This window comes from Muscardinus avellanarius (assembly GCF_963383645.1).
Source record: "Muscardinus avellanarius genome assembly, chromosome: 3".
NCBI classification, from domain to species: Eukaryota; Metazoa; Chordata; class Mammalia; order Rodentia; family Gliridae; genus Muscardinus; species Muscardinus avellanarius.
In genome coordinates, this window is record NC_137788.1 from 142,792,810 (window position 1) to 142,817,442 (window position 24,633).

Genomic DNA, 24,633 nt, shown 5'->3' on the forward strand with positions numbered 1-24,633 from the left:
TCACACCTGGGGGATGGGGTAGGAGGCGCAGGCCGCCAGACCGCACATGTTCTTCCCTCGCTCGATGAGGAAGTACCTGGGGAGAGAGGGGTCTGGCTTGTGGTGTCCTCAGCAGAGCTCCTGCAGTCCTGCTGTTCACTAAGACCTGCCTCCTGGCATGAAGCCCTCTGAATTTATTCACACAACAGTAGCAGTGGGCTTATTTTCTGGCCAGGAGATTACTGACAGGATTAGTGTCTTATTCCCTCTCTTTGGCCACCAAATGACCTCAATTCCTCCCTCCCTCCCTCCCTTTCTTTTTCTTTCATGGTACTGGGAGTGGAACCCTTCTTATTCTACCCATATCCTACTTCTCTCTAGAACAGACTGAGGCCCCTCCTAAGTCCTCATCACAAGGAACCCCCTGAGGCAACAAGGAAGCCTCTCCTTTTTCGGAGGAGCAGGTAGAACCTGAGCGAGACACACGTGGCCAGTCATCGCTCCACATACACATCGGCCCTTTACTCTCGCAGGAGGGGCTGTCTGATCACTGGCCAGGGGCAAATTGCTGCCTTGATTTCCTGTCCTGTTCTGTCCTTTTCTTTCCATATTAGGGATTGAATCCAGGAGCATTCTTCCCCCAAGTTACAACCCCCAGCCCTTTTTAAAAATTTTGAATCAAGGTCTCACTAGGTTGCTGAGGCTGGTCCCGAACCTATGATTCTCCTATCTCAGCCTCCCAAGTACTGGGATTATAGGTGTGAGCCACCACACCCGGCTCTGTTGCCTTGATTTCTCAAGTCAGACCCTCTGGGACCCTGGCTTTGTCCCGGTAGAGTTCTGAGTCCGGAGCTGTCTTTCTATCAGTCTCAGACTCTACTGAGGCAGCTGGGCTTCTATTAGTGGCTACGAGAGGCCTGGGGCTACCCTCTCATGCTCCCCTGGCTTGGTTGACCAGCTCCTTCCTGCAAAGAGTGACTCTCAAGTGGGGGAGACCCCGGGACCCTCAGCCTCCACACCTGAGCCGCACGCACGCCCAGCATCAGCCCGAGGCAGCTTACCCATTATTTCCCCACTGGGAACCCCACGAGTTTTTCACAATCCAATAGGGTATTCCATTCTCTTCCCCATACCCAACAGCCAGCACCGCATGGTTTACTTTATCTGGAGTTTTATGGCAGGAAGTACTAGAAAGGAAAAAAAAAAGTTAAAAAGGGTGGAAACTATGGGAAAGAAAGACCAAAACAAGGATTCAGTCACGTCCACTCTCAGCCCTGCTGAGGGCATTCTGCCCCTGGGTTGTCACTCCTGCTCATGCCATGAGGGTCTCTGTACTGTGCTGGCCCCTCCACCAGCCACGCCTTCCAACCCTCTTCCCATCAGGGAGCAGCAGCCCTCCTGGGCAATCTGCACCCAGCGGTGTCTGGCTAGGACCCACCACCATCTTGCTTTGTTGCCACGACATTTTATTGGGACCTTGGGTTAAACCCAGGGACATTCTACCTTTGAGCTACACTCCCAGGCCCCTCATCCCCCCCCCCTTTTTTTTGGTACTGGTGATTGAGCCCAGGGGCATTCTACCTGGGAGCTACATTCCAGCCGTATTTATAATAATAATAATAATAATAATTATTATTTTTAATTATTTTGCAGTACTGGGGCATTCTACCTCTGAGCAACATCCTCAGTCCTATTTTTTCTTCTTTATTTTGAAACAGGGTCTCACTGAGTTGTGGAGGGCCTAAGTAACTGAGGCTGGCAGCGAACCTCGATCCTCCTGTCTCAGCCTCCCAAATGCTGGGATTACAAGCATGTGCCACCACGCCTAGATTTATATATATATATATATATATATATATATATATATATATATATATATATATATACGTATATATATATACACGTATATATATATACGTATATACATATATATATACGTATATATATACGTATATATATATATATTTTTTTTTTTTGTAGTTCTAGGGATAGAACCCAGAGGCTTTATACCTTTAGGCTATACTCCCAGACCTATTTTATATTTTATTTGGAAACAGGGCCTCACTAAGTTGCTGAGAGCCTCACTAAGTAGCTGAGGCTGCCTTCCAACCTGTGCAATCCTCCTGTCTCAGCCTCCCAATCGCAGGGATTACAAGTGTGCACCACCATGCCTGGCATATTTTATTTTTTGAAACAAAGTCTTGCTAGGTTGCTGCGTGTCTCCATAAATTGCTGAGGCTGGCTTTGAACCTGCAATCCCTCCTACATATTGGGATTACAGGCATGCACCCAGCCCACTGCATTCATCTTAGAGATGATCTTGTACCTATGGTAATATGTGAATTTTCTGGTAAAATAGTGAACTAGCATTCATGAGGAAGTTTCAGGAATGCAGGAGGACACATGTAGTGGTGAGTCACACATGGATTCGGTAGGCATGAAAGTGAGTGCTGGACAGGGAGGCGCTGGGATGTGAGCGGCAGCCCTGCTCTGCCCTGACCGTAGGCAGCCTTGCTTGGGAAGAGCGGAGGGGCTGAGGGCTGCACAGGTGAGGGTGACATAGCCCAGGGCTCCAACCAGGGGCGCCGAGTGGCTTCCCGAGAAGCAGGGGACACCCACAAAAAGGCTGTATGTGGGGGATCAGAGGAGACAGCAGGGAGACTTGATTCAGTAAACGTGGAGAAAGAGTGGGCCAGATTACGAGGGTCCCTGACAGGCTCAGACAATGGGCGACAGGAACCTCTGGAGTATTTAAAGTCAGCGTGGCAGGACTTGGGAGGCTGAGATGGGTGATCACAGGTTTGAGGACTGCCTCAGAAACGTAGTGGACTCTCAGCGACCTTGTGAGACCCTGTTTCAAAACAAAAATAAAATAGCCGGGCGTGGTGGCGCACACTTGTAATTCCCGCGCTTGGGTTGCTGAGATCGGAGGATCGCACAGGTTCAAAGCCAGCCTCAGCTACTTAGTGAGGCCCTCAGCAACTTAGTGAGACCCTGAATCCAAATAAAATATAAAATAGGTCTGGGAGTATATCCTGGAGGTAGAAAGCCCCTGGGTTCCACCCCCAGTACCACCAAAAATAAATAAATAAATAAATAAATTTTAAAAAAGGGCTGGAGGTGGAGCTCAAAAGTAGGATGCCCTGAGTTCAATCTTCAGTCTCTCTCTCTTTCGCGCTCTCTCTCTCTCTCTCTCTCTCTCTCTCTCTCTCTCTCTCTCTCTCTCTCTCTCACACACACACACACACACACACACACCACATATTGGCATGACCTGTGGAATGTTTCGTAAGGTGATTCTCACTCCAAGGAGAGAATAGGCCAGTGTGTGTGTGTGCGTGCATGTGTGTGTGCGTGCATGTGCGTGTGAGTACGTGTGCGTGTGTGTGTGTGTGTTGGGGTCTTATTCAAGGAAGGCCAATGCAAGAAGAGGAGTGGTGAGCTGGGCTGGCGGAGGCTCCAGCAGGCTGGGACCTGGGCAGCAGTTGGGCCGGGTTAGCGGCTTCCCGTCCAGGCTGAGGTGGAGGGAGATGGCGTGTGGACCTAACGTGGTTTTCAGCAAAGTGTGGGGAGGGCACGGTGCCACAGGAGTGTCTGAGAACTAAGAGGGCTGGGGACCAAACCCTGGAGAACAATGGCATTTTAGGGGTGGCAGGAAATGCGACCAGGAAGGAGCCTTTGGGGAGCAGTCAGGAAGCAGCCGGGGAGGCGTCGGGCCGCACTGTGTCCTCACACAGGCAGCTGAGGGGCGCGGCGACAGCACCCCGCAAGGAGGAAGCCCCGGCCGGCCGGGGCGCTGCGGGGAGCCCGGCAGGGCTGCGGCGGTGGCGCAGCTCCGCGCTCTTCCCAGGCCACATCCCCATCCTTTGCAGATGGGCTCTCAGCGTGGCCCCACCGCGCTGGGCACGGAGCCCGGCTGGTGCCATCCCTGCCGACCTCCGCTTCCCTCTTGTCTGAGACAGACTGTGGCCCCACCCTCCACCCTTGGGGCTGCGGGAGGGCTGCTGCAGGAGCGTGACGTGCCGCACACGAGGTATCATGTTCTGACTGCGTGGGGCTGAGCAGAGGCCCCGGCCTCTCCCCACACGCCAGCCCCTGGGGCCCCGGCCTGCTCACCTGGAGTAGATGCCGCTTTTGTACATCATGAAGTCGTCAGTCACCTCGAAGGCAAAGCTCACGGGGTTGTACAGGGCCACAGCCTCCACCATCGCCTCCTCGTCATTCTGTGGCCAGACAGGAGGAGCGAGAGATAGACATTGCTTCTGTTTCCTCCCCGCCCCACTTTCAAATACGGCCCTCTGGCAGAGCGTGGCGGCGCACGCTTGTAATCCCAGCATTTGGGAGACTGAGGCGGGAGCCTCAGTTACTTAGGCCCTTTGCAACTCAGTAAGACCATTTCAAAATAAAGAAAAAAAAAATTGGTCTGGGGGTGTAGCTCAGATGTAGACTGCCCCTGGGTTCAATCCCCAGTAACAAAATCATCATCATCATCATCATCATAGTAATAACAACAACAACATAAATGAAAAGGGCTGGTATGTAGCTCTGTGGCTGAGCACCCCTGGGCTCAATCCCCAGCACTGCGAACCTGCAAACAAACAGCCATTGCCGAGCTGTACCTAGACCAAGTCTGTCCTCACTGGGGGGCTGGTGGCTTGTAGCAGCGTCTAAATCATCCCAGCTGGGAACGACCGGGTTAAAGTAAGCCAACGCGCAGCCCTTAAGAGCTGAGGAGTGAGGAGGGAAGGGAGCCGCAGGGCTGGGGCGCCCGGCCTTCCCTCCGTCCTGCCTCACTGGAGGGTGGCAGCGCCCCGCTGCAAGAAGCCCACAGCTGTGGGCAAGCACGCGGCTGCCTTCCCAGTCCTGGCAGAGGTCGTGTGGCCTGATCTCCACAGCTGTCCCCAATCCTGCCAGAGGGTTCTTTATTTTATTTATTTATTTATTTATTTATTTATTGCGAGTCTGGGGATAGAACCCAGGGGCATTCTACCTCCGAGTTACACCCCCTGCCCTATTTTTTTTATTCTTTATTTTGAAACCGGGTCTCACTGAGTTGCAGAGGACCTCACTAAGTAGCTGAGGCTGTCCGCGAATTGTGATCCTCCAGGTCTCAGCCTACCAAACGCTGGGATTACAAGCGTGCGCCCCCACGCCCGGCTTGCCAGAGGGTTCTGAATGTCAGTTCTGGCCTGCTGTCCAGGGCCCTGAAGGTGTCATTGTTGAGGCTGTCCTGGGGACCAGGCATAAGGAATACTTTTTTCCCCCTTTTGCTACTGGGGATTGAGCCAGGGGTGTTCTACCTCTGAGCTACACTCTTAGACCTATTTTATTTTTTGCAGTACTGGGGATAGAACCCAGGGGATTCTACCTCCGAGCTACACGTCCAGCCCTATTTTTAATTCTTTATTTTGAAACAAGGTCTCACCCAGTTGCAAAGGCAACTCACTAAGTAGCTGAGGGTGTCAGTGAACTGCAATCCTCCTGTCTCAGCCTCCCGAATGCTGGGATTACAAGCGAGTACCATCATGCCCAGCTTCCTATTTTATTTTTTGGTATTGGGGCATTCTACCTCTGAGCTACACCATAATACCTTTTTAAAATTTTTTATTTTGAAATAGGGTCTCACTGAGTTGCTGAGGGTCTTGCTTAAGTTGTTGAAATTGGACTCAAATCTTTGAACCTCCTGTCTCAGCCTTGCAAATACTGGGATTATAGGCATGTGTCACCACTCATGGCTTATTTTTTAAATTCTTTTTTTTTTTTTTCCTTTTTTGGTGGTACTGGGGGTGGAATGCAGAGGCTTTCTACCTCCGGGCTATACTCCCAGACCTATTTTCTATTTTATTTGGAAACAGGGTCTCACTAAGTTGCTGAGCGCCTCACTCAGTAGCTGAGGCTGGCTTCGAACCTGTGTGATCCTCCTGTCTCAGCCTCCCAAGCGCAGGGATTACAAGCAGGTGCCAACACTCCCGGCTTATTATTATTATTATTTTTTAATTCTGAAACAGGTTTTGCAAAATTGGCTGAGTATATTGCTAAATTGTTGAGGCTAGCCTGAAATCTGCAATCTTCCTGTTTTAGCTTCCCAAGTACTGGGAATATAGGTGTGTGCCACCATACCCGGCATCTATTTGTATCATTTACCCCTCTCCTTCCCTTGGCCTGGGCCCTTGGGGTGAGGCCAATGACAGAATATACCCAGCCTTGCCTAAGTCATGCTCAGGTCACAGGAATGAGCCATAGACTTTGTTGTGAGTCCTTTAGACTTGGGGCTTGTTGTCAATGCAGCAGAACCTAGGTTGATCCTGACTGACACACATTTACACCCCTCGTCCATCTCACACACACATGCTAACGGTAGACAGGTGCTCACACCCTCTTCTGCAGAGCAAGGATCATTGCTTGCATTGTACAGACAAGACAATAGAACGGCAGGAATGAAGGTGTGGGCAGGCCTGGAGTTCAGAACCAGAGCTCTGGCCAGTTCATGGGTTCCCTCCCACCTTCTACCACAGAGCCACCATGGTGAGCGAGAGTCAATGTTAAGTCACACTTCCCACTCCAAGTGAGGTGCTGTCAGGAGAGGCAGCCATCTGACCGCTGTGGAGACGGGCCTCCTTATCAGAACACATTTCCCAACCAAGAGAAGAAGCTAGTACTCACGAGCGTAATGTTGGCCACATCCTTGACAAACGCAATGGCCTTTTTGGGATGGAACTTGCAGGTACCGTCCTGTTCAGGGCAGCAGAGAACACGGAGTATGGGTCAGGGACTCGGCTCAAGGGTGAGACAGCTTCACAACATTTACTGAGCAGAGGTGACAGACAAGGGCCTTGGTGCTGGCGTCACTTCGGAGGGAAACGAGGCGTCCTTGTCCTCCAGGGGCTCAGAGTGTGGGTGCAGGAGACAGTCCTGGGCCTGCTTTGGGGAGCCGAGGGGGGAGCCTGAGCCACCCAGGATGACCTCACTGAGAAATGGAGGCTGAGGAAGAGCCTGGGTGGTGGAGCGGAAAGGGAAGTCAGTCCTGGGAGTGAGGCTGCAGAGGTGGGTCACAGGATGGGACCGGAGGAGAGCACGGCCTGGCGCTTGGCGGCAGCACTAGTCGGGCCAAGCGCAGGGCTTTTGAGAGCCAGGGTACCCGCATTAAGTCAGGGCCTGGTAAAGTGGAGCACACCAAGAATCCCAGTATGTAGGAGGCTGAGACAGGAGGCTCACAGGTTGGAGGCTAGCCTCATCAATTTAGTGAGATTCTGTTTCAGAATAAAAAATAAAAAGGGGCTTGGGGTATAGTTTGGTGGTTGAGTGTCCCTGAATTAAATCCCAAGTACTAAAAAAAGAAAGAAAAAGAAAAAGAAGAAAAGAAAATGAAAAAGAAAGAGAGAAAGAAAGAAGGAAGGAAGGCAGGCAGGCAAGCCTGGCTGGGCAGGCAGGCTTGGGAGCCTCCCAAGAGTTCTGAACAAGATGGGTGTGCCCAGAGCTGGGTCTGAGGCTGAAGAGGAGGCCAGCTCGGTGACCTTGGGTGAAGGGAGGCTGAGGCCGGGTGCGTACAGGAACACGCCATGACCAAGGAGCCTGGGTGAGGTCCGACGGCCAGCAGGAGGAGACCAGCCAAGACAATAGCCCCAGTGGCCCAGGTTCTGAGGAAGCAGCGCTGCTCCTCGCACGAGGAGAAACCAAGGAGGGGCCGTGGGTCGCGGGGGAAGCCGGGCGTGGGCATGGCCAGGCTGGCTGAGTGGTGCCCACTGAGCTGAGCAGGCCTCGGGCAGTGTGGCCAGCACAAGGGACCACCTGCCTGGACAGAGAGGGGGCCAGGAAGAAACAGGGCAGGCCGGTGAGGTGCGGGAGGGGTCTCGAGGAGGAGGAGGAGGCTCAGGAAGGAGAAAGGGTCGGTGCCTCCGGGGCGGGGCGACCACCGTCCCCCAGCGAGGGCTCAGCGAGCTTAGGCAAAGGACCAACTGAGGCACGTGGATGATTCCGGATTCCGGCAGGAGGGGACGGCAGGGACGGGGAGCGGTGGTGGGAGCAGGCAGAGGCGAGGCTGGCGGCGTTACCTTGCCCCTGTAGGGGTAGGTGTCTTCACCCATGATGCCCTTGTTGTACAGGATGTACTCGAAGGCCTGGCTGGGGAGGCCCCTGTAAGAAGCACACGCAGATGAGCCCTGCTGGGGTCCCCCCATGACAGGTGGGGGCAGCGGAGGCCTCGGAGAGGACAGCAGTGCAGCCCTATTTGATTGTTCTTGGGGTAAATTGAGGCCACCAGAATCTGAGGCTGTCCCTATGGGACAGAGAGCCCTGGAAGCCAGGGCCCTGTCGGGAGGAGCGGGCAGTCCCTCAGCAGGGGAGGGGGTGGCCCAGCACGCAGTCTCTGGCGCTACGGCATCTGCCGGGCAGCCCCGTGGTTGGGTGGACCACACATGACTGCCTGACCCCTCACAGCAGCCCTGCGAGGTAGATGTTACTTCCTGAAGCTGGAAGAGACTGAACACTATGTCCAGGGCTCGCAGCTCAAGCCAGGCTTTGCTCCCAAAGGCCGATCCTCTCCTGCACTAAGCAGCCTCCAGCGCAAACAAAGTGCACCAGCTGCCCAGCCACCCCAAGCCCGTCCCCGTCCCCACCTTGTCCTGCTATGACAGGCTGTTGATAGCCCGTCTGGCCAGCGGTCAGCTCTAGGGTATAGGTAGTGAGGCCGAAAAGAAAAAAAGAAGCTTTAGCTGGGTGCAGCATGGGTGGCGCAGGCCTGTAATCTCAGTGCTTAGAAGGCCGAGACAGGAGGACTGCCCCGACTTGAGGTCAGTGTGCAGTAACTTAGCAAGTCTCTGTTTCATTATGAAAAATTAAATAGAGCTGAGGATGTAGCTCAGAGGTAGAGTGCCCCTGGGTTCATTCCCCAGTGCCATGCACACACACATGTTTTTTAAAATTTTGAAACAGGGTCTCATTTTGAAAGTAGGTTGATAAAAAAAGTCTCAACTAAGTTGATAAAGGGCCTCTTTTTGTGTGTGTCTGTGTGTACTGGGGATGGAACCCAGGGGCTTTCTGGGCTACACTCCCAGACCTATTTTATATATTATTTGGAAACAGAGTCTCACTAAGTTGCTGACAGCCTCACTGGTTTTGAATTTGCATGATCCTTCTGTCTCCGCCTCCCAAGTGCTGGGATTACAAGCATGTGGCACCACTCCTGGCCAAAGGATCTCATTTTGAAACATACTTTTTAAAAATTTGAAACTCGGTTGACAGAGTCTCACTACTTCTTGAGACTGGTCCTAAATCTGAGATCCTCCTGTCTCAGCCTCCCAAGTACTAGGATTACGTGTGAGTCACCATGTCCAGTGAGACTCTGTTTCAAAATATGAAATAAAATAGGCCTTGGGGTGTACCCAGAAATAGAATGCCCCTGGGTTCAAACCCAGTCACTCACACACACACACACACACACACACACACACACACACACACACACTAAAAACAAACAAAAACAATGGTGGGATTTGGCCAGAAGTGAGGCATATACTTGTAATCTCAGTACTTGGGAGGCTGAAACAAGAGGACCAAGGGTTCGAGAATAGTCCCAGCAGCTTAATAAGACTCTCAGAAACTTTGTGAGACCCTATTGAAAATAAAGGCAGGCATAGTGGAGCACATCTGTAATCTATAATCTCGATACCGGGGAGGCTGAGACAGGTTCTGGGCCAGCCTCGGCTACTTAGTGAGGTCCTTTGCCACTTATAAAGACCCTGTTTCAACAATAGGAATAAAAAATAGAGCTGGGAGTGTAGCTTGGAGGTAGAATACCTGGGGTTCCATCCCCAGTACCGCAATAAATAAATAAATAAATAAATGGGCTGGGAGTGTAGCTTGGAGGTAAAATGCCTCTGGGTTCAATTTCCAGTTTCAAAATAAACAAACAAGTAAACAAACAAAGGCTCAGAGACAGAATGCCTAGAATGCCCCTGGGTTTGGGTTCAACTCCCATTACCAAAAAAAAAAAAAAAAAAAAAAAAAAGAAAAAAGAAAAGAAAAGAAAAAAAAGAGGGAGAGAATCCTAACTACCTAGTGTAAGAACTGGCCAGGGAGGCAGGCCCAGCGAGGTGGACAGGCTGGCCGAGGCTGCCACGTTGTGCAAAGCTCCCTCACGGCCAGCACCCAGCCTTCAGAGAGCTCGTCCCCAGGCGGAGAGCTCGAGCAGGTCTTGACTTTGGAGGTGTGTCTCTATTCTGTCCATTCTTTTGGCCTCTCCCCTAGGGGCTTGGGCAGCTGGTGAGGCAGACTGTGTTGTAGAGAGAAAGCCAGTGACGTGGTGGAAAGAGGACGGATTGTGTGTGTGCACGCACGCCCATGTTACTGGGGATGGAATCCAGGGGCATTCTATCTCCGAGCTACTTCTCAGGTCTTTAATCTTTTTGTTTGGAAACAATCTCACTAGGTTGCTAAAAGCCTCCCTATGTTGCTGAGGCTGTCCTTGAACCTGTGATCCTCCTGTCTCAGCCTTCCAAGTCCTGGGATTACAGCCGTGCACTACCATGCCGGGAACCAAAGGCATTCTACCTCTGAACCACATACCCCCAACCCTATTTTAATACTTATTTTTTGTGTGGTACTGGGGATGGAACCTGGCGGCATTCTACCTCCGGGCTACACTCCCAGCCATATATATACATATATACATATATATACATATATACATACACACATATATATATATGTATATATATGTAAAAAGACCATATATATAGTCTTTTTATTTGTGAAACAGGGTCTCACTAAGTTGGGAAGGGCCTTGCTAAGTAGCTGAGCCTGTCCGCAAACCGCCATCCCCTGGTCTCAGCCTCCCGAATGCTGCATTGTTTTATATTTTGAAACAGAGTCTCGCTAAATTGCCGAGGCTGGCCTGAAACTTATGATTCTCTTGTCTCAGCCTCCCGAGTACTAGGATCACACGTGTGTGCCACCACGTCCGCCAGAGAATGGGTTTCTGAGCCAAATGGCCCAGCCTCGGTGTGGCTGTGAGAACCTGACCCTGTGGAGTGGCTTCCCCTCTGCACCAGGGAGACCGTTTGGCACCCACCGCCATGGGGCCGTGCCTGTGGCACCAGATACAGCAGCGGCAATCACTGGGGGATGGATGGGGTGCTGGACCCTCCCAGTCAGGGACCTACCCTTGGCAGCCATGGTTGTTGAAATTCTGGGCGCAGTCCACCAGCTGCTGCTCCGCCTAGAGGAAGGAGCACAGACCACTGAAACTCAGGCCCGAGGTGCCGGGCCTCCTTTGCTGACCCACATCTGTGGCTGGCCTGGCACTGCATCAAGATGACCTGATTACAAACTCCCCAAGGGCAGGGATGTCTCTTTCTGTGGTACTACGGATGGAGCCCAGGGCCTCAGGCATGCTGGGCAAGGGCTCTACCGCTGAGCTGCATCCCTGCAACCCCCAGCCCTTTTAAAAAATTTAAGACAGGGTCTGGCTCACTAAGTTGCCCAGGCTGGCCTTGAACTTGCAATCCTCCTACCTCAGCCTCCCCAGTAACTGGGTACAGGCGTGTGCCACAGAGTCTGGCTCTATGCCCATTCTTGGGGAAAGCCCCAGGCTACCAAAGTGAGGAACCCAAGGAATACCCAGATCCACCCAGAACTGAGCCCTTGGCAGCTTCCTCAATAAAACCCCATTCTTTCTGGGAAAAGCACTGGTTGAAAATCTCATGTCAAATGCCCACTAGGCCGGGACACCTAACGTCCAACTGAAACAGCGCTGTGGCTGAGGTCCCGAGGGAGACTGCAGGCCCGGGTCCAGTCTCCTGGCCAGGCCCGGGGGTACCTGCTGTGGGAGCTGGCTTGGGGCTGACTTCTTACCAAAGACAGCATCTTCCCGCTGGCAATGGCCACCGCAGACTCCAGGGCTCCAGTGGTGGAGAAAGTCCAGCAACTGCCGCAGACGCCCTATGGGGCGGGGTAGAGGAAGTCAGCGACTGGGGCCCCCCCCGAGACAGTCTTCCTGCCTTCTCCATGCACCCGTGAGAAGCCCAGGCCCCTGCAGAGCAGCAGCGGGGGCTCAGTCCCCACCTGTCCACACTGCGTGTGTGCGTGTGTGCATGTGTACGTGCTGGGGATTGAACCCAGGGGCATTCTACCTCCAGGCTACACCCCCAATCCTTTTTAACAAATTTTTTTTTTTTAAGCTGGGCCTGGTGGCTCATGTCTGTTATACAAGGACTTGGGAGGCTGAGACAAGAGGATCGCAGGTTCTAGGACAGGCTCTGCAAGTACAATGAGATTCTCAGCAAATCTAGCAAGACCTTGTTTCAAAATAAAAATAAAAAATAGGGCTGGGGGTGTAGCTTGGAGGTAGAATGCTCTGGTTTCCATCTCAGTACTAAAAAAAAAAAAAAAAAAAAAAAGCTAGTCCCTGCTAGCTGCCAGGACTCTCTTCCTCTCAGGTCCAGGGGGACCTGGCTGGAAGGTCCCTGAGACTGTCAAAGCAGCAGGTTCAGCCATACCGGGTGATGGTGTTTACTGCTGAAGAAGCCACAGCCCGGCTGGAGCAGAAACCTGGGGCTCTGGGTCCCCTCTGCCACTTTTTTTTTTTTTTTTTTTTGTACTGGGGATTGAACCTAAGGGTGCTTTATCTCCAAGCTACATTCCCCCCAGCTCTTTTATTTTTTTATTTTTATTTTTATTTTTTGCGGGTCTAGGGATGGAACCCAGGGTCATTTGACCTCCAAGCCACACCCTGTGTCCTATTTTTTTATTCTTTATTTTTGAAACAGGGTCTCACTAAGTTGCAGAGGGCCTCACTAAGTAGCTGAGGCTGTCTGCAAACTGCGATCCTCTGGTGTCAGCCTCCCAAATGCTGGGATTACAAGTGCGCGCCACCACACCCAGCTTAATTAACTAATTAATTAATTTATTTATTTATTTTGGTGGTACTGGGGTTCCTGGAAACCCTTCTACCTCCGGGCTAAACCCCCAGACCTATTTTATATTTTTATTTGGAAACAGGGTCTCTTAAGCCAGCGAGGCTGGCTTTGAACCTGCGCGATCCTCCTGTCTCTGCCTCCCAAGCGCGGGGATTACAAGCGTGTGCCGCCATGCCCGGCTTAATTTTTTTTATTTGAAATAAGGTCTTGCTAAGTTACTGAGAGTCTCCCTTAGTTGATGAGACTGGCCTCAAACCTGAGATCCTCCTAGCTCAGCCTCCCAAGTACTGGGATTTTAGGCATATATCATTTCTCCCAGATTATCACTTGCTTTTCTTGGACCCCGAGTAAGCCATCTTTCCTCTTGGCTCTTCCCTCTGTAAAGCAAGATACCCTCAGTGGGGCTGTGTGCTGATGTTCAATACTGTGGCTACAGTCTGTCATCCACCACACAGTGGCCACAGAAGATACTGCAGACACCCCCAAGGATAACGTGGCCTTATTCTGCCCCCACAGCCCAGATACTCAGTCATGTCTGGTGGCCCAGGACCTTTAATAGGACTTGAGACATTCCCGGTGCACCTCCCCTTCCCATCGGCCCAAATGGTGGGCAGGTTTAGGTTTCTGCACTGGATACTTGTTGCTCTGAATTGTCAAACGATTCTCCCAGGACCGAGGACCTGGCTTGGGTCATGGAGGTAAAGGCAGCTTCTTTCTACTGTGCTTCCTGCTGGGGTGGAGAGAGGTTTGTTTCGGCTTCTGAAGGCTGGCTTAAACATCCAGCTCCCTTGGCAGGCTCCGGGTCCTGGCGAGCTTGGGAGGATGTGGCGCTATCCCACGTGACTTTTTGGAAAGTTAAAAAAAAAAAAGTTCTGGTGGAAAGCTGAGTGTTTCTAAGAAGGAAATCTTAACCGTGTAGTTCCTGAACTCGAGAGGTCAGCATCTTTCTGAGGAGGGCCACTGCCCTGCCACTTCACGGGGAGTGGCCCGGATGGGCAGAGAGTAGCCGAGAGTTGGGTGTAGACTGCAGAACAGAGCGAGGCAGGCAAGGGAAGGTGCCCAGCTGCTGAAACTGGCTGTGCCCTGCAGAGGGCGCTCTAACACACGGAGAGGCCGCTGCCTCTGAACCCGGAGCACAGGAGGGATTGCTGGGTCTTACTAAGTTAACCCACCACCCGGAAGGGCCCCGGAGAGGCGGGGGGGGGGGGGGGCAGGGGAGGGGCTGCAGCCTGGTGCCGGGAGGAGGGGATGCGGGATAGGAGGAGGAGATATATGGGTAGGAGGAATTAGGTTCTGGGGTCCAAGCTCTGCTGGGCACAGGGAGCTACTCTGCAGAAGATGCCTGGGACCCATGCAGGTGTGTGTGTGCGTGTACATTGGGGGGGGGGGGCTTTAGCTCAATACAAGGTACATTTTCATGCTCTCGAGCAGTTCAAAGAAGTAATGACCTCTCCAGCCTTACTGAAGAGAGAGCTACCTACAGACAATGCAGGAAAAGTGGCAGTGGGGGTTAGCTTGCAGGGGGTTTGGGGTTCTGTCGAGTTCTCCTTCCAGCTGTGTTGTCTGAGGATGCAGTGCCTTTTGGGGTAAAGGTGAGGGGTTGCCAGACATACCTGGTTTTTCACCGGTGAGACAAACTTTCCCTTTTTTCGCCAGTCCATGGAGGATGGGTAGGGACCAGTACCCCGGAGGTAGTTACTTTTGGTGGCTGAGCAATTCTGGAACAACCAAAGACATTAAATTAAAAAAAATTAAAATTAAAAAAAAAATTAAAACAGGAAATTAAAAAAAAAAAAACACCTTGAAAACCAGGCGCGGTGGCGCACGCTTGTAATCCCCGCGCTTGGGAGGCTGAGACAGGAGGATTGCACAGGTTCGAAGCCAGCCTCAGCTACTTAGTGAGGCTTTCAGAAACTTAGTGAGACCCTGTTTCCAAATAAAATATAAAAAAATAGGTCTGGGAGTGTAGCCCGGAGGTAGAAGGCCCCTGGGTTCCATCCCCAGTTCCACCAAAAACAAACAAATAAAATAAAAAACACCTTGAGGTAAAATAAATGTGTAATTAAAATGGAATTGTCAAGCCTGGCGTGGTGGTGCACATTTGTAATCCCAGTACTTGGGAGGCTGAGACAAGAGGTTCAAGGCCAGCCTCAGCAACTTAGTGAGATCCTGTTTCAAAATAAAAAAATAAAATAGGGCTGGGGATGTAGCTTCAAGGTAGAATGCCCCTGGATTCAACCCCAGCACATGCATACATTAATGCACAGGCACACGTGTGCGCACACACACACACACACACACACACACACACACACTCACTCACACAATGTTGTCAAGAGGGAATTAGAAAGACTGTAGGTGTCCGAACCATTTCTCCCCTGTCTTTAGGTTCAATGCTAAGTGACATGTTCCCTTGAAAGCCCAGGTGGCTGGATTTAGGAAAGGTTGTCAGATTTGGCAAATAAAAATACAAATCACCTCATTAAATTTAAATTTCAGGCACAATAAATTAATTTACCTGAATGTTGCATATGTCCCCTGCACAATTTAGAATATACTTATGCTAAAAACAAGTATGTTTATCTGAAATTCAGTTTTAACCAGGTGTCTGTATTTATCTAGTATCCAGGGGTTTGGACAGAGACTGCGGAGAGATGACCCCTCTGGCTCTCCCAAAGAATACATGGACACCCCCAGCTATGGCTTGGGGATAGTACAAAGTCTAACTGGAAGCAGTGCAGGCTAAGAACTTATCTCAAAGATCTGAAGCAAAAGATTTAGATTTGCCAGGAGCAGCGGCGCACTCACTCCTGTAATCTCAGCTACTTGGAGGATTGAGGCATAAAGATCGCAAGCTCGAGGCGCCTGGGCAACTGAGTAAGACCCTGTCTCAAGAATAAAAAATACAAAGGGATAGGGATAGGGATGTAGCTCAGGGAGAGAGCATCCCTGGGTTCAATTCTCAGTAGCAAAAAAAGAAAAAAATGTCAAAGTGTGTGTTGGGGGGTACTAGGATTGAAACTAGGGGCATTCTACCTCCAAGCTACACCCTCAGCACTTTATAATTTTTTTTTTTTGAAACAGGGTCTCAATGAGTTGCTGAGGGTGGCCTTGAACCTGTGATCTTCCTGTCTCAGCTTCCCAAGTACTGGGATTATGTATGGTGTGCGCCACCACGCTTGGCTAAGAATCAGATCTGTTTACACTTTGTTTGCACTGAATTATACCTACCTGAGGCTCTGACCAAAGATACTTCTGTTTTATTTCAGCAAAGCTCATGTCTGAAAATTGGTTCAGTGCCACTGAAAAAGAGAAATCTATTAATATTGAATGTGATTCAAAATAGCAACCTTTACTGTGTTTCAGAGTTGCCTGGGGAGCATTTATTTGTTTATTTATTTTTCATGGTTCTGGAGATTGAACCCAGGGGCATTCTACCTCTGAGCTATACCCCTTAGGCCCTGATTTATTTATTTATTTGTTTGTTTGTTTATTTATTTATTTATTTTTGCTGGTCTGGGGATGGAACCCAGGTACATTCAACCTCCGAGCTACACTCCTCTGCCCTACTTTTTTTATTCTTTATTTTGAAACAGGGTCTCACAAAGTTGCAGAGGGCCTCACTAAGTAGCTGAGGCTGTCAGCCAACCGCGATCCTCCAATCTCAGTCTCTTGAATGCTGGGATTACAAGCATGTGCCACCATGCCCGGATCCTAATTTATTTTTTGTTTTGAGACAGGATCTCAATAAGTTGTGGAGGGCCGGGCATGGTGGTGGTACACACTTGTAATCCCAGCATTTGTGAGGTGGAGACAGGAGGATTGCAGTCTGTGGACAGCCTCAGCTATTTAGTGAGGCCCTTTGCAACTCAGTGAGACCCTGTTTCAAAATAAAGAATAAAAAATAGGGCTGGGGGTGGAGCTCAGAGGGAGAATGCTTTCCATCCCAGTTTCATACACACACACAAACACAAATATTGTGGCGGGCCTCACTAAGTTGCTGAAACTGCAGTCCCTCGGTCTCAGCCTCCCAAGCCCCAGGATAACAGGTGTGTGCACCCAGCCACCCACTGATTCCTCTCCCTGTCTGAGGTGCTCCCTGCCCCTCCTCCCGAGAGGTCTGGAGGAACGCCATCCCCACGGTACTTTTAAACGTGTGGTTTCTGTTGTTGTGAGCATTAATCTTCCTCCAGTTGCTGGCAAACGTCTGCAGCCGGTGGTGGTACTCCCTGGTGCTGTATTTCTTTTGGTGCTAAAACAAAACACATCAACCATAAGTTACAGGGCCAGGATGCAGCTCACAGAGGGAGAATTTTTTATTTTCTGAGGGGAGGAATAGAGGTTTCCTTTCTGCCAAGATCCTCAGGACAAATCCATACTGGTGGGTGGGATACCATCCCGGGTATCTTCTGTCAAAATTGAAATGCTACAAAGCAATCCGTTTGCCTCCAGGGATCTGTGGCCAAAATGAAGCTCGTGTGGCCGCCTGAACGTCAGCTCAAAGTCCAAGAGGCCTTGGTCAAGGGCCCAGCGCGTCACCCCTGATGCCTCGCTGGAACTGAGTCAAGTTTATGGCAAAGTCATCAGTTTTCAAATGCGCACACACTGGTGTTTTCCAATTGATTTTGCAGTCATTCCACAGGTGCTTTGAATATGAAAACCGAAAATGGACCCGGGCGTGGTGGCACGCGCTGGTAATCTCAGTACCTGGGAGGCTGAGACAGGAGGTTCGCAGCCAGCCTCATATACTTAGTGAGGTTCTCAGCAATGTAGTGAGACCCTGTTTCCAAATAAAATATAAAAAATAGGCTTGGGAGAGTAGCCCGGAGGTAGGAAGCCTCCGGGTTCCACCCCCAGTACCACAATCACACACGCACACAAAACAAACCTGGACATGAATTCTAAGGCTGCCACCAGCCAAGTCTAGAAACATACGGTTTGGAAGTTCTTACTGCATCTTTACTACTGTTTGGACAATCTGAACTTTGAAAAGATTTAGGTGGGGCGAGACTGGAAAATACCTCTTTTTTTTTTTTTTTTTCAAATCTGGCACAACTTGGTTTATAATAACAGGAAACTTTGTGAAATACCAAAAAAAAAAAAATCTTCAGAAAGAAGAAGTTGGGTACTGACCTGTACCATCCATGACTTAAAGTGAAACTTCTCTGTAAAGAGAAAAAAAGAAAAATTAGGTCTAAGTGCCTCTTGGTAATGTTGAATCTACAGCCTAGTAGTGCATTTAGAACCGATTTGCATTTTAGAAAACTAGGCTAAATTTAAAATACCCCAAATGAAACTGGGCATAGTAGCACAGGCTTATAATCTTAATACTTGGGAGGCTGAGACAGGAGGATCGCAGGTTGGAGAACAGCTTCAGCAAATAGTGGAACTTTCATCAACCTAGTGAGACCCTGTTTCAAAATAAAAATAAAATAGGGCTAGGGGTGTAGCTCGGAGATAGAGTACACCTGGGTACAATCCCTAGTGCCACACACACAAAAATAAAATACCAAAAATGTTTTTATCTAATGTTGAATGTGAAAGAAAATTAAACTCTTCCTGTTTTGTACTCTAATTTTGAAAAAATGCTCTACTTGTTTCATTTTGGTACTGGGGATTGAACTCAGGACATTCTACCTCTGGATTACACCCCCATCCCTTATTTATTTATTTATTTATTTATTTAATTTATTGTGGTACTGGGGGTGGAACCCAGGTACCAGGGCTTTTCTACTTCCAGGCTACAGCCCCAGACCCATTTTATATTTTATTTGTAAACAGGGTCTCACTGAGTTGCTGAGAGCCTCACTAAGTAGCTGAGGCTGGCTTCGAACCTGTGCGATCCTCCTGTCTCAGCCTCCCAAGCGCGGAGATTACAAGTGTGTACCACCACGCCCAGCCCCTATCCCTTTTTAAAAGTTTATTTATTTATTTATTTATTTATTTATTTATTTATTTATTTATTTAGGTACTGGGGCTAGGACCCAGAGGCATTCTACCTCCAAGCTACACCTGAAGCACAATGTATTTTTTTTTTTATTTCTTATTTGGGAACAGGGTCTCACTAGGTTGCTGAGACCCTCATTAAGTTTCCGAAGCTGGCTTTGAACCTGTGATCCTTCTGTCTCAGCCTCTCAAGGTACTGGAATTACGAGCATACTTAATGAGACCCTGTTTCAAAATAAAGAATTAAAAAACAGGGCTGGGGGTGTAGCTTGGACGTAGAATGCCCCTGGGTTCCATCCCCGGCACCACACACACAAAAATAGTTAATTAGAAACCTAGATGCCTCTGCCAGGCGTGGTGGCGCACGCTTGTAATCCCCGCGCTTGGGAGGCAGAGACAGGAGGATCGCGCAGGTTCAAAGCCAGCCGCGCGCGCTGGCTTAGGAGACCCTGTTTCCAAATAAAAATGTAAAAAATAGGTCTGGGAGTGTAGCCCAGAGGTGGAAGGGCTTCCAGGAACCCCAGTACCACCAAAAAAACAAACAAAAAAACCAAAAAACCTAGATGCCTCAAGAGTCAGCATATGTATTGCAAAAGGGAGAGATAAAAAAGATCATAGGCTCTGCAATCTTTATGGTCTCTGTCACAACTACTCACCTGATATTTGGAGCATAAAAGAAGTCACAGGGAAAATAAATGGGCATGGCTGTGTCCACATAAAACTTTATTGAAAGGCCTGGGGATATAGTTCAGTAGTAGAACACTTGCTGAGTATACCTCAGACTCTGGGTTTAGTACCCACCACCACCACCAGCAGCACACACACACACACACACACACACGCACGCACGCACACACACACACACACACACAGAGATTGCTATATCCTTTAAAGCTAGCTAATGAAGTCTAAACACCATCATAATTCAAACTAGAGACCATTATGGTAAGGGAGCTCAGCCAATCTCAGAAAATCAAAGGCCATACGTTTTCTCTCATAGATGGACAGTAGAGAAAAAATAGGAAAGAAAACGAACTTCATGATAATAAGGGGACCAGTCAGGTAGTGGAAGAGGATGTGGGAGGGGAAACAGGAGGTTTGAGGAAGAGAACAGACTAAGTAATACGTGCATACATGAACGTATCACTCTTGAGTCCTACTACTAGGTAAAATCATATTGCAGCAAACAATTCTAAAGAAAACCCATCATAATTTGATGAACAAACTCATAGTTCTATAAGTGTTGAATATTTTACATAGCTTCTTTGCATAGTTTATATATAGTTAACATAGTTTCTTTTCTCCCTTGAACAACCTATCTCCCCATCTCAGAGAATTTTATCCTAAGCATATTTTTATACTTGAGCACCTTAACATCCTTTCCTGCAACAACAGAAAATACACATTTAAACTACCTTTACTTCCTGAATATTATTAAAAATTTATTCTGTATTGCACGAACATCGTTGTTACGAGTACCCCAACAGATTAAAATATTTCAAAGCTGGGTATGGTAGCATAGACCTGTAATCTCAGTACTTGGAATGTAGGTTCAAGGCCAGCTGTATCAATTTAGCAAAACCTTGTTTCAAAATAAAAAATAAAGCTGGGCGTGGTGGCCCACTCTTGTAATCCCAGCATTTGCTTGTAATCCCAGCGTTCGGGAGGCTGAGACAGGAGGATCACGGTTCAAGGACAGCCTCAGCTACTACTGAGGCCCTTTGCAACTCAGTGAGACCCTGTTTCAAAATAAAGATTAAAAAATAGGGATGGGGGTGTCACTCAGAGGTAGAATGCTCCGGTTCCATCTCCAGTACCGCAAAATTAAATAAATAAATAAATAAAATAAAAGGGGTTGGGGGTGTAGCTCAAGGTAGAATGCTCCTGGGTTCATTTCCTAGTTCCCTCCCCCAAATTATTATGCATTGTGAAAAGTAATCGTTAAATTTAAGAATAATTATTAGGAATGTATCTCTTAATGAGATAAACAGTATTTTACCGCCTCCTTCTATAGACTTATATATTTGGAGGTAAATATCATCTTCTGTTTAACTGACACAGGGTTCAGCATTAATTCGGGTTTTATTAGTTTTCAGGCCAAAGGGCCGGGAAATTCTGTTCAAATTAGCAGGCGTTGGACGGCACTGTTTCCCAGCAGTCATCAACTCTGCTCGCCTTTCTAGGGTCCAAACCACAAGGTCCTCTGCCACTGGACATTGTTTCTAGGATCCTGTCAGTGACATCTCGGGGTCCTCCCTCCATTTCAGCATCCTTGAGGAACAGAGAATAGCAGACCCCAAAGATTTGTGACCATACCGCTTGGTTTGCCACCTCTCGTCTCTCAATCCAAAGATGGGGGTTCAGGATGAAGAGGAGGAAAGGGTTCGCCCTGCTTTCAGACACTTCCTCCCAGTTTAGCACTTTACATTGAGAAGTGTCTAAAAACTGCTTCCCAGAACAACACCTTTGCTGACATCACTTGAGAAGTCTGTGTTCCCCCAGGAATCCAGTGTGAACATCACCTCTCTATAGAATTTAGATTTCCTTTTGCGGGCCAGAAACAAAGTGATGGCGATTTTCCTTGGGAAGAAAGTGCCCATCTCCCCAACCCATGGCCCGCTTAGGGTTTCAGAGGATCCAAATCTTGGCCAAGGGCCCTGCTTGCAGCTGAGGTCTCCGGAGAAGACAGAACTCGACTGGGAACCGGGGTTTGCAGCAGGGCAGAGTTTAGGACCACCGACTTCTGCCTCTGGGGGGATTTCAAAAGTAACAAGTAAGTGTGAAATCTTCCTTGGCCACGGGAGATTTCATTACCACTTCTCATTCTTAGGTGAGAGGAGGAAAAAGCTGAAATGACTTTGAGCCAGGGCCAGAATGATCCATGGGTAACCTGTCTCCACCTCAGACAGATCCATGGCTACAATTAGGACTTATTTATTTATTTGTGGTACTGGGGGATTGAATCCAGGCGCATTCTATCTCCAAGCTACACCCCAACCCTATTTTTTTTATCCCTTATTTTGAAACATGGTCTCACTAAGTTGTGGAAGTTCTCACTAGGTAGCTGAGACTGGTTGCAAACCTGCGATCCTCCTGTCCAGCCTCCCAAGTACCGAGATTTACAATAATGTGCCATTACGCCCGGCTTCCAGAAAATCTTTTGAAACTCAAATTTCAGTGTCCACAAATTACGTTTATTAGAACACAATCAATGATCATTTATCTATATATTTCGTGTGTGTGTGTGTGTGTGTGTGTGTGTGTGTGTGTGTGTGTGTGTTACTAGGGATTGAACCCAGGGGTATTTTACCTCCAAGCTACACCCCCTGCCCTACTTTTTATTCTTTATTTTGAAACAGGGTCTCACTAAGTTGCCGAGAGCCTAAGTAGCTGAGGCTGGCTTCCAACCTGCGCGATCCTCCTGTCTCAGCCTCCCAAGCGCTGGGATTACAAGCATGCGCCACCACGCCCGGTTTATTTACACATTTCTTTGTCTGCTTTCCGCCCTACAACGGCAGAGTTAGGTAGTTGCTACAGAGATCGAATGACCCACAAAGCTAAAATATCTGCTAGCTGGTGCTTTGCAGTAAAAGTTTGCCAAGCCCTGCCCCAGAGTTGAGGCAGGTTTTCAGTTGCCAGCCCCTCTCCGGAGGGTGGCGGGGCGCCCCACCCTGTACTGACTCCCAGCAGCAGTTTGCGCCTGAAGTCTGCAAGGCTGCCTGCTTGCTTTTACAAATGGGTGGAAGGCCACGAGGCCAGAGTTTGTCCCGGTAAAGTCTGCCTCTCGGGAACTTTGCCCCGAGCCCGGGTAGGTCGGTAACTATTCCACTCCTTCCGAGGGCGGCTTAGAAGCCCAGAGCCTCTGGTTTGAGCCTGGGACAGCCGGGCAGGAGGGAGGAGAGGGTGCGAGCGCAGCGGCCAGCGGGATGGGACTGACCCAGAGCGGAGTCCCGGGTGCGCCGCACACTGCGGGGACCAGCGTTGAAACTGCTGCTGCTGTAGGCGCCCCCAGTGCTCCGCAGCGGGGGTCGCTCCTCCACACCAGCCCGCTCCAGTCCTTGCCACAGCTGGAGCCTCAGAGCACCCAGAGGGGTCCCCGAGGTCTATGGCGAAGCTGTACAAAGGCTGGGAAGTCCCCGCCTGCCTCTGGCGGGCAGACCAGAGTCCTCTAAGTCCCCAGGGGCCCAGATGGGGGCTGGTGACCCCGAAGGGGCTGCGGGCTTCTAGGCTCTGACCCCACCCGTGCGAGTGGGACTCTGGACTCGCAGCCCGCCGCCCCGCCCGCTGCCCCCGCCGCCCCGCTCCCCCAGCGGCGCCGGGGTGCGTACCTAGGGCGCTCAGCGAGGGCGCGGCGGCGGCGCTCAGCAGCCAGACCCCGGCGCACAGCAGCGGCAGCGCGACCCTCATCCCGGCGGCGGCGAGACTCCGGCACAGCGACACCGATCACACCGGCCGGGCGGTCCTGAGGCTGCGGGACAGCGGGACGGCCCCGCCCACCGCGAACGCCCCGCCCCACCCCAATCCCCGCCCATCTCAAGCCACGCCCACGCCGTCCCCGCCCACCGTGCCCATCACTCCCTCCCCGTCCCCGCCCACCCCGCCAGGCCGGCCCCTGCTCCGAGCTCCCAGCCAGCTCTCCCTTCCTTGGCTGAGAGCTATGACCCGAGGACCGCAGTTTGCGGACAGCCTCTTAACGAGGCCCTTTGCAACTCAGTGAGACCCTGTTTCAAAAATGAAAAGACTAAAAAATAGGGCTGGGGGTATAGCTCCGAGGTAGAATGCTCCTGGGTTCCATCCCCAGTGCCGCAAATACAAACAAACAAAAAAAACTAGAGGAAATAGCCAAGACTTCGTGGGTCCCTCCCCAGCACTCAACAGGCGTGTGTCTTTCTGCTGAGGACACCTCCGTAGGTCTGAAGCTGCTATTTAGGGACCAGATGCCTGGGAAATGAACAGGACATTGGACACCTCAAACATAGGCGCCCTCACTGGCTTTGGGGGTCAAGCTCTTCACCTCCATCACTGGGAAAAACGGCACCTTTTTATGTGCTGTGGGTGAACTCAGGGGCATTCTACTGCTGAGCTACACCCCAGCCCTATTTTATTCTTTTAATTTTTTTTTTTTTTTTTTTGGTGGTACTGGGGTTCCTGGAAGCCCTTCTACCTCCAGGCTACACTCCCAGACCTATTTTATACTTTTTAAAATTTGGAAACAGGGTCTCTTAAGCCAGCGCGTCTGGCTTCGAACCTGCGCGGTCCTCCTGTCTCCGCCTCCCAAGCGCGGGGATAGCGCGGGGATTACAAGCGTGCGCCACCACACCTGGCTAGTTTTTATTCTTTATTTAATTTAATTTATTTTATTTTGTGATGCCAGAGGTGGAACCCAGGGGCCTTTCTACCTGCAGGCTACATTCCCAGACCTATTGTATGCTTTATTTGGGCTGCACTCAGTAGCTGAGGGTGGCTTTGAAACTATGTGATCCTCCTGTCTCAGCCTTCCAAGTGCTGGGATTACAAGGGTGCGCCATCACGCCTGGCTTTATTTTTTATTTTGAAACAGGGTCGCACTGAGTTGCAGAGGGACTCACTAAGTAGCTGAGGCTGGGCGCAAACCGCGATCCTCCTGTCTCAACATCCCAAATGCTAGGATTACAAGCATGTACCGCCATGCCCAGCTTTTTTATTTTTTATTTTGAAACAGGGTCATGCTAGATCGCTGAGGCTGGCCTGTGATCCTCCTGTCTCAGCCTCCCAAGTACTGAGATTACAAGCATACAGCACCATGCCCAGCTCA

General features: G+C 50.1%; 1 protein-coding gene across 1 annotated transcript; it reads right to left on the reverse strand.

Annotated features, from left to right (window-relative positions):
- CTSH (cathepsin H) lies at window positions 1-23,246 on the reverse strand (the record flags this gene model as incomplete). The annotated part of the gene is made up of 12 exons (XM_080693429.1): window positions 1-76; window positions 1,041-1,166; window positions 4,096-4,202; window positions 6,643-6,711; window positions 8,031-8,112; window positions 11,139-11,194; window positions 11,830-11,916; window positions 14,507-14,611; window positions 16,125-16,195; window positions 17,040-17,145; window positions 18,027-18,058; window positions 23,168-23,246. The coding sequence occupies 12 exons, from the start codon at window positions 23,244-23,246 to the stop codon at window positions 1-3; spliced, it is 996 nt and encodes a 331-aa protein (XP_080549555.1).
- Between the last annotated feature and the right edge of the window lie 1,387 nt (window positions 23,247-24,633).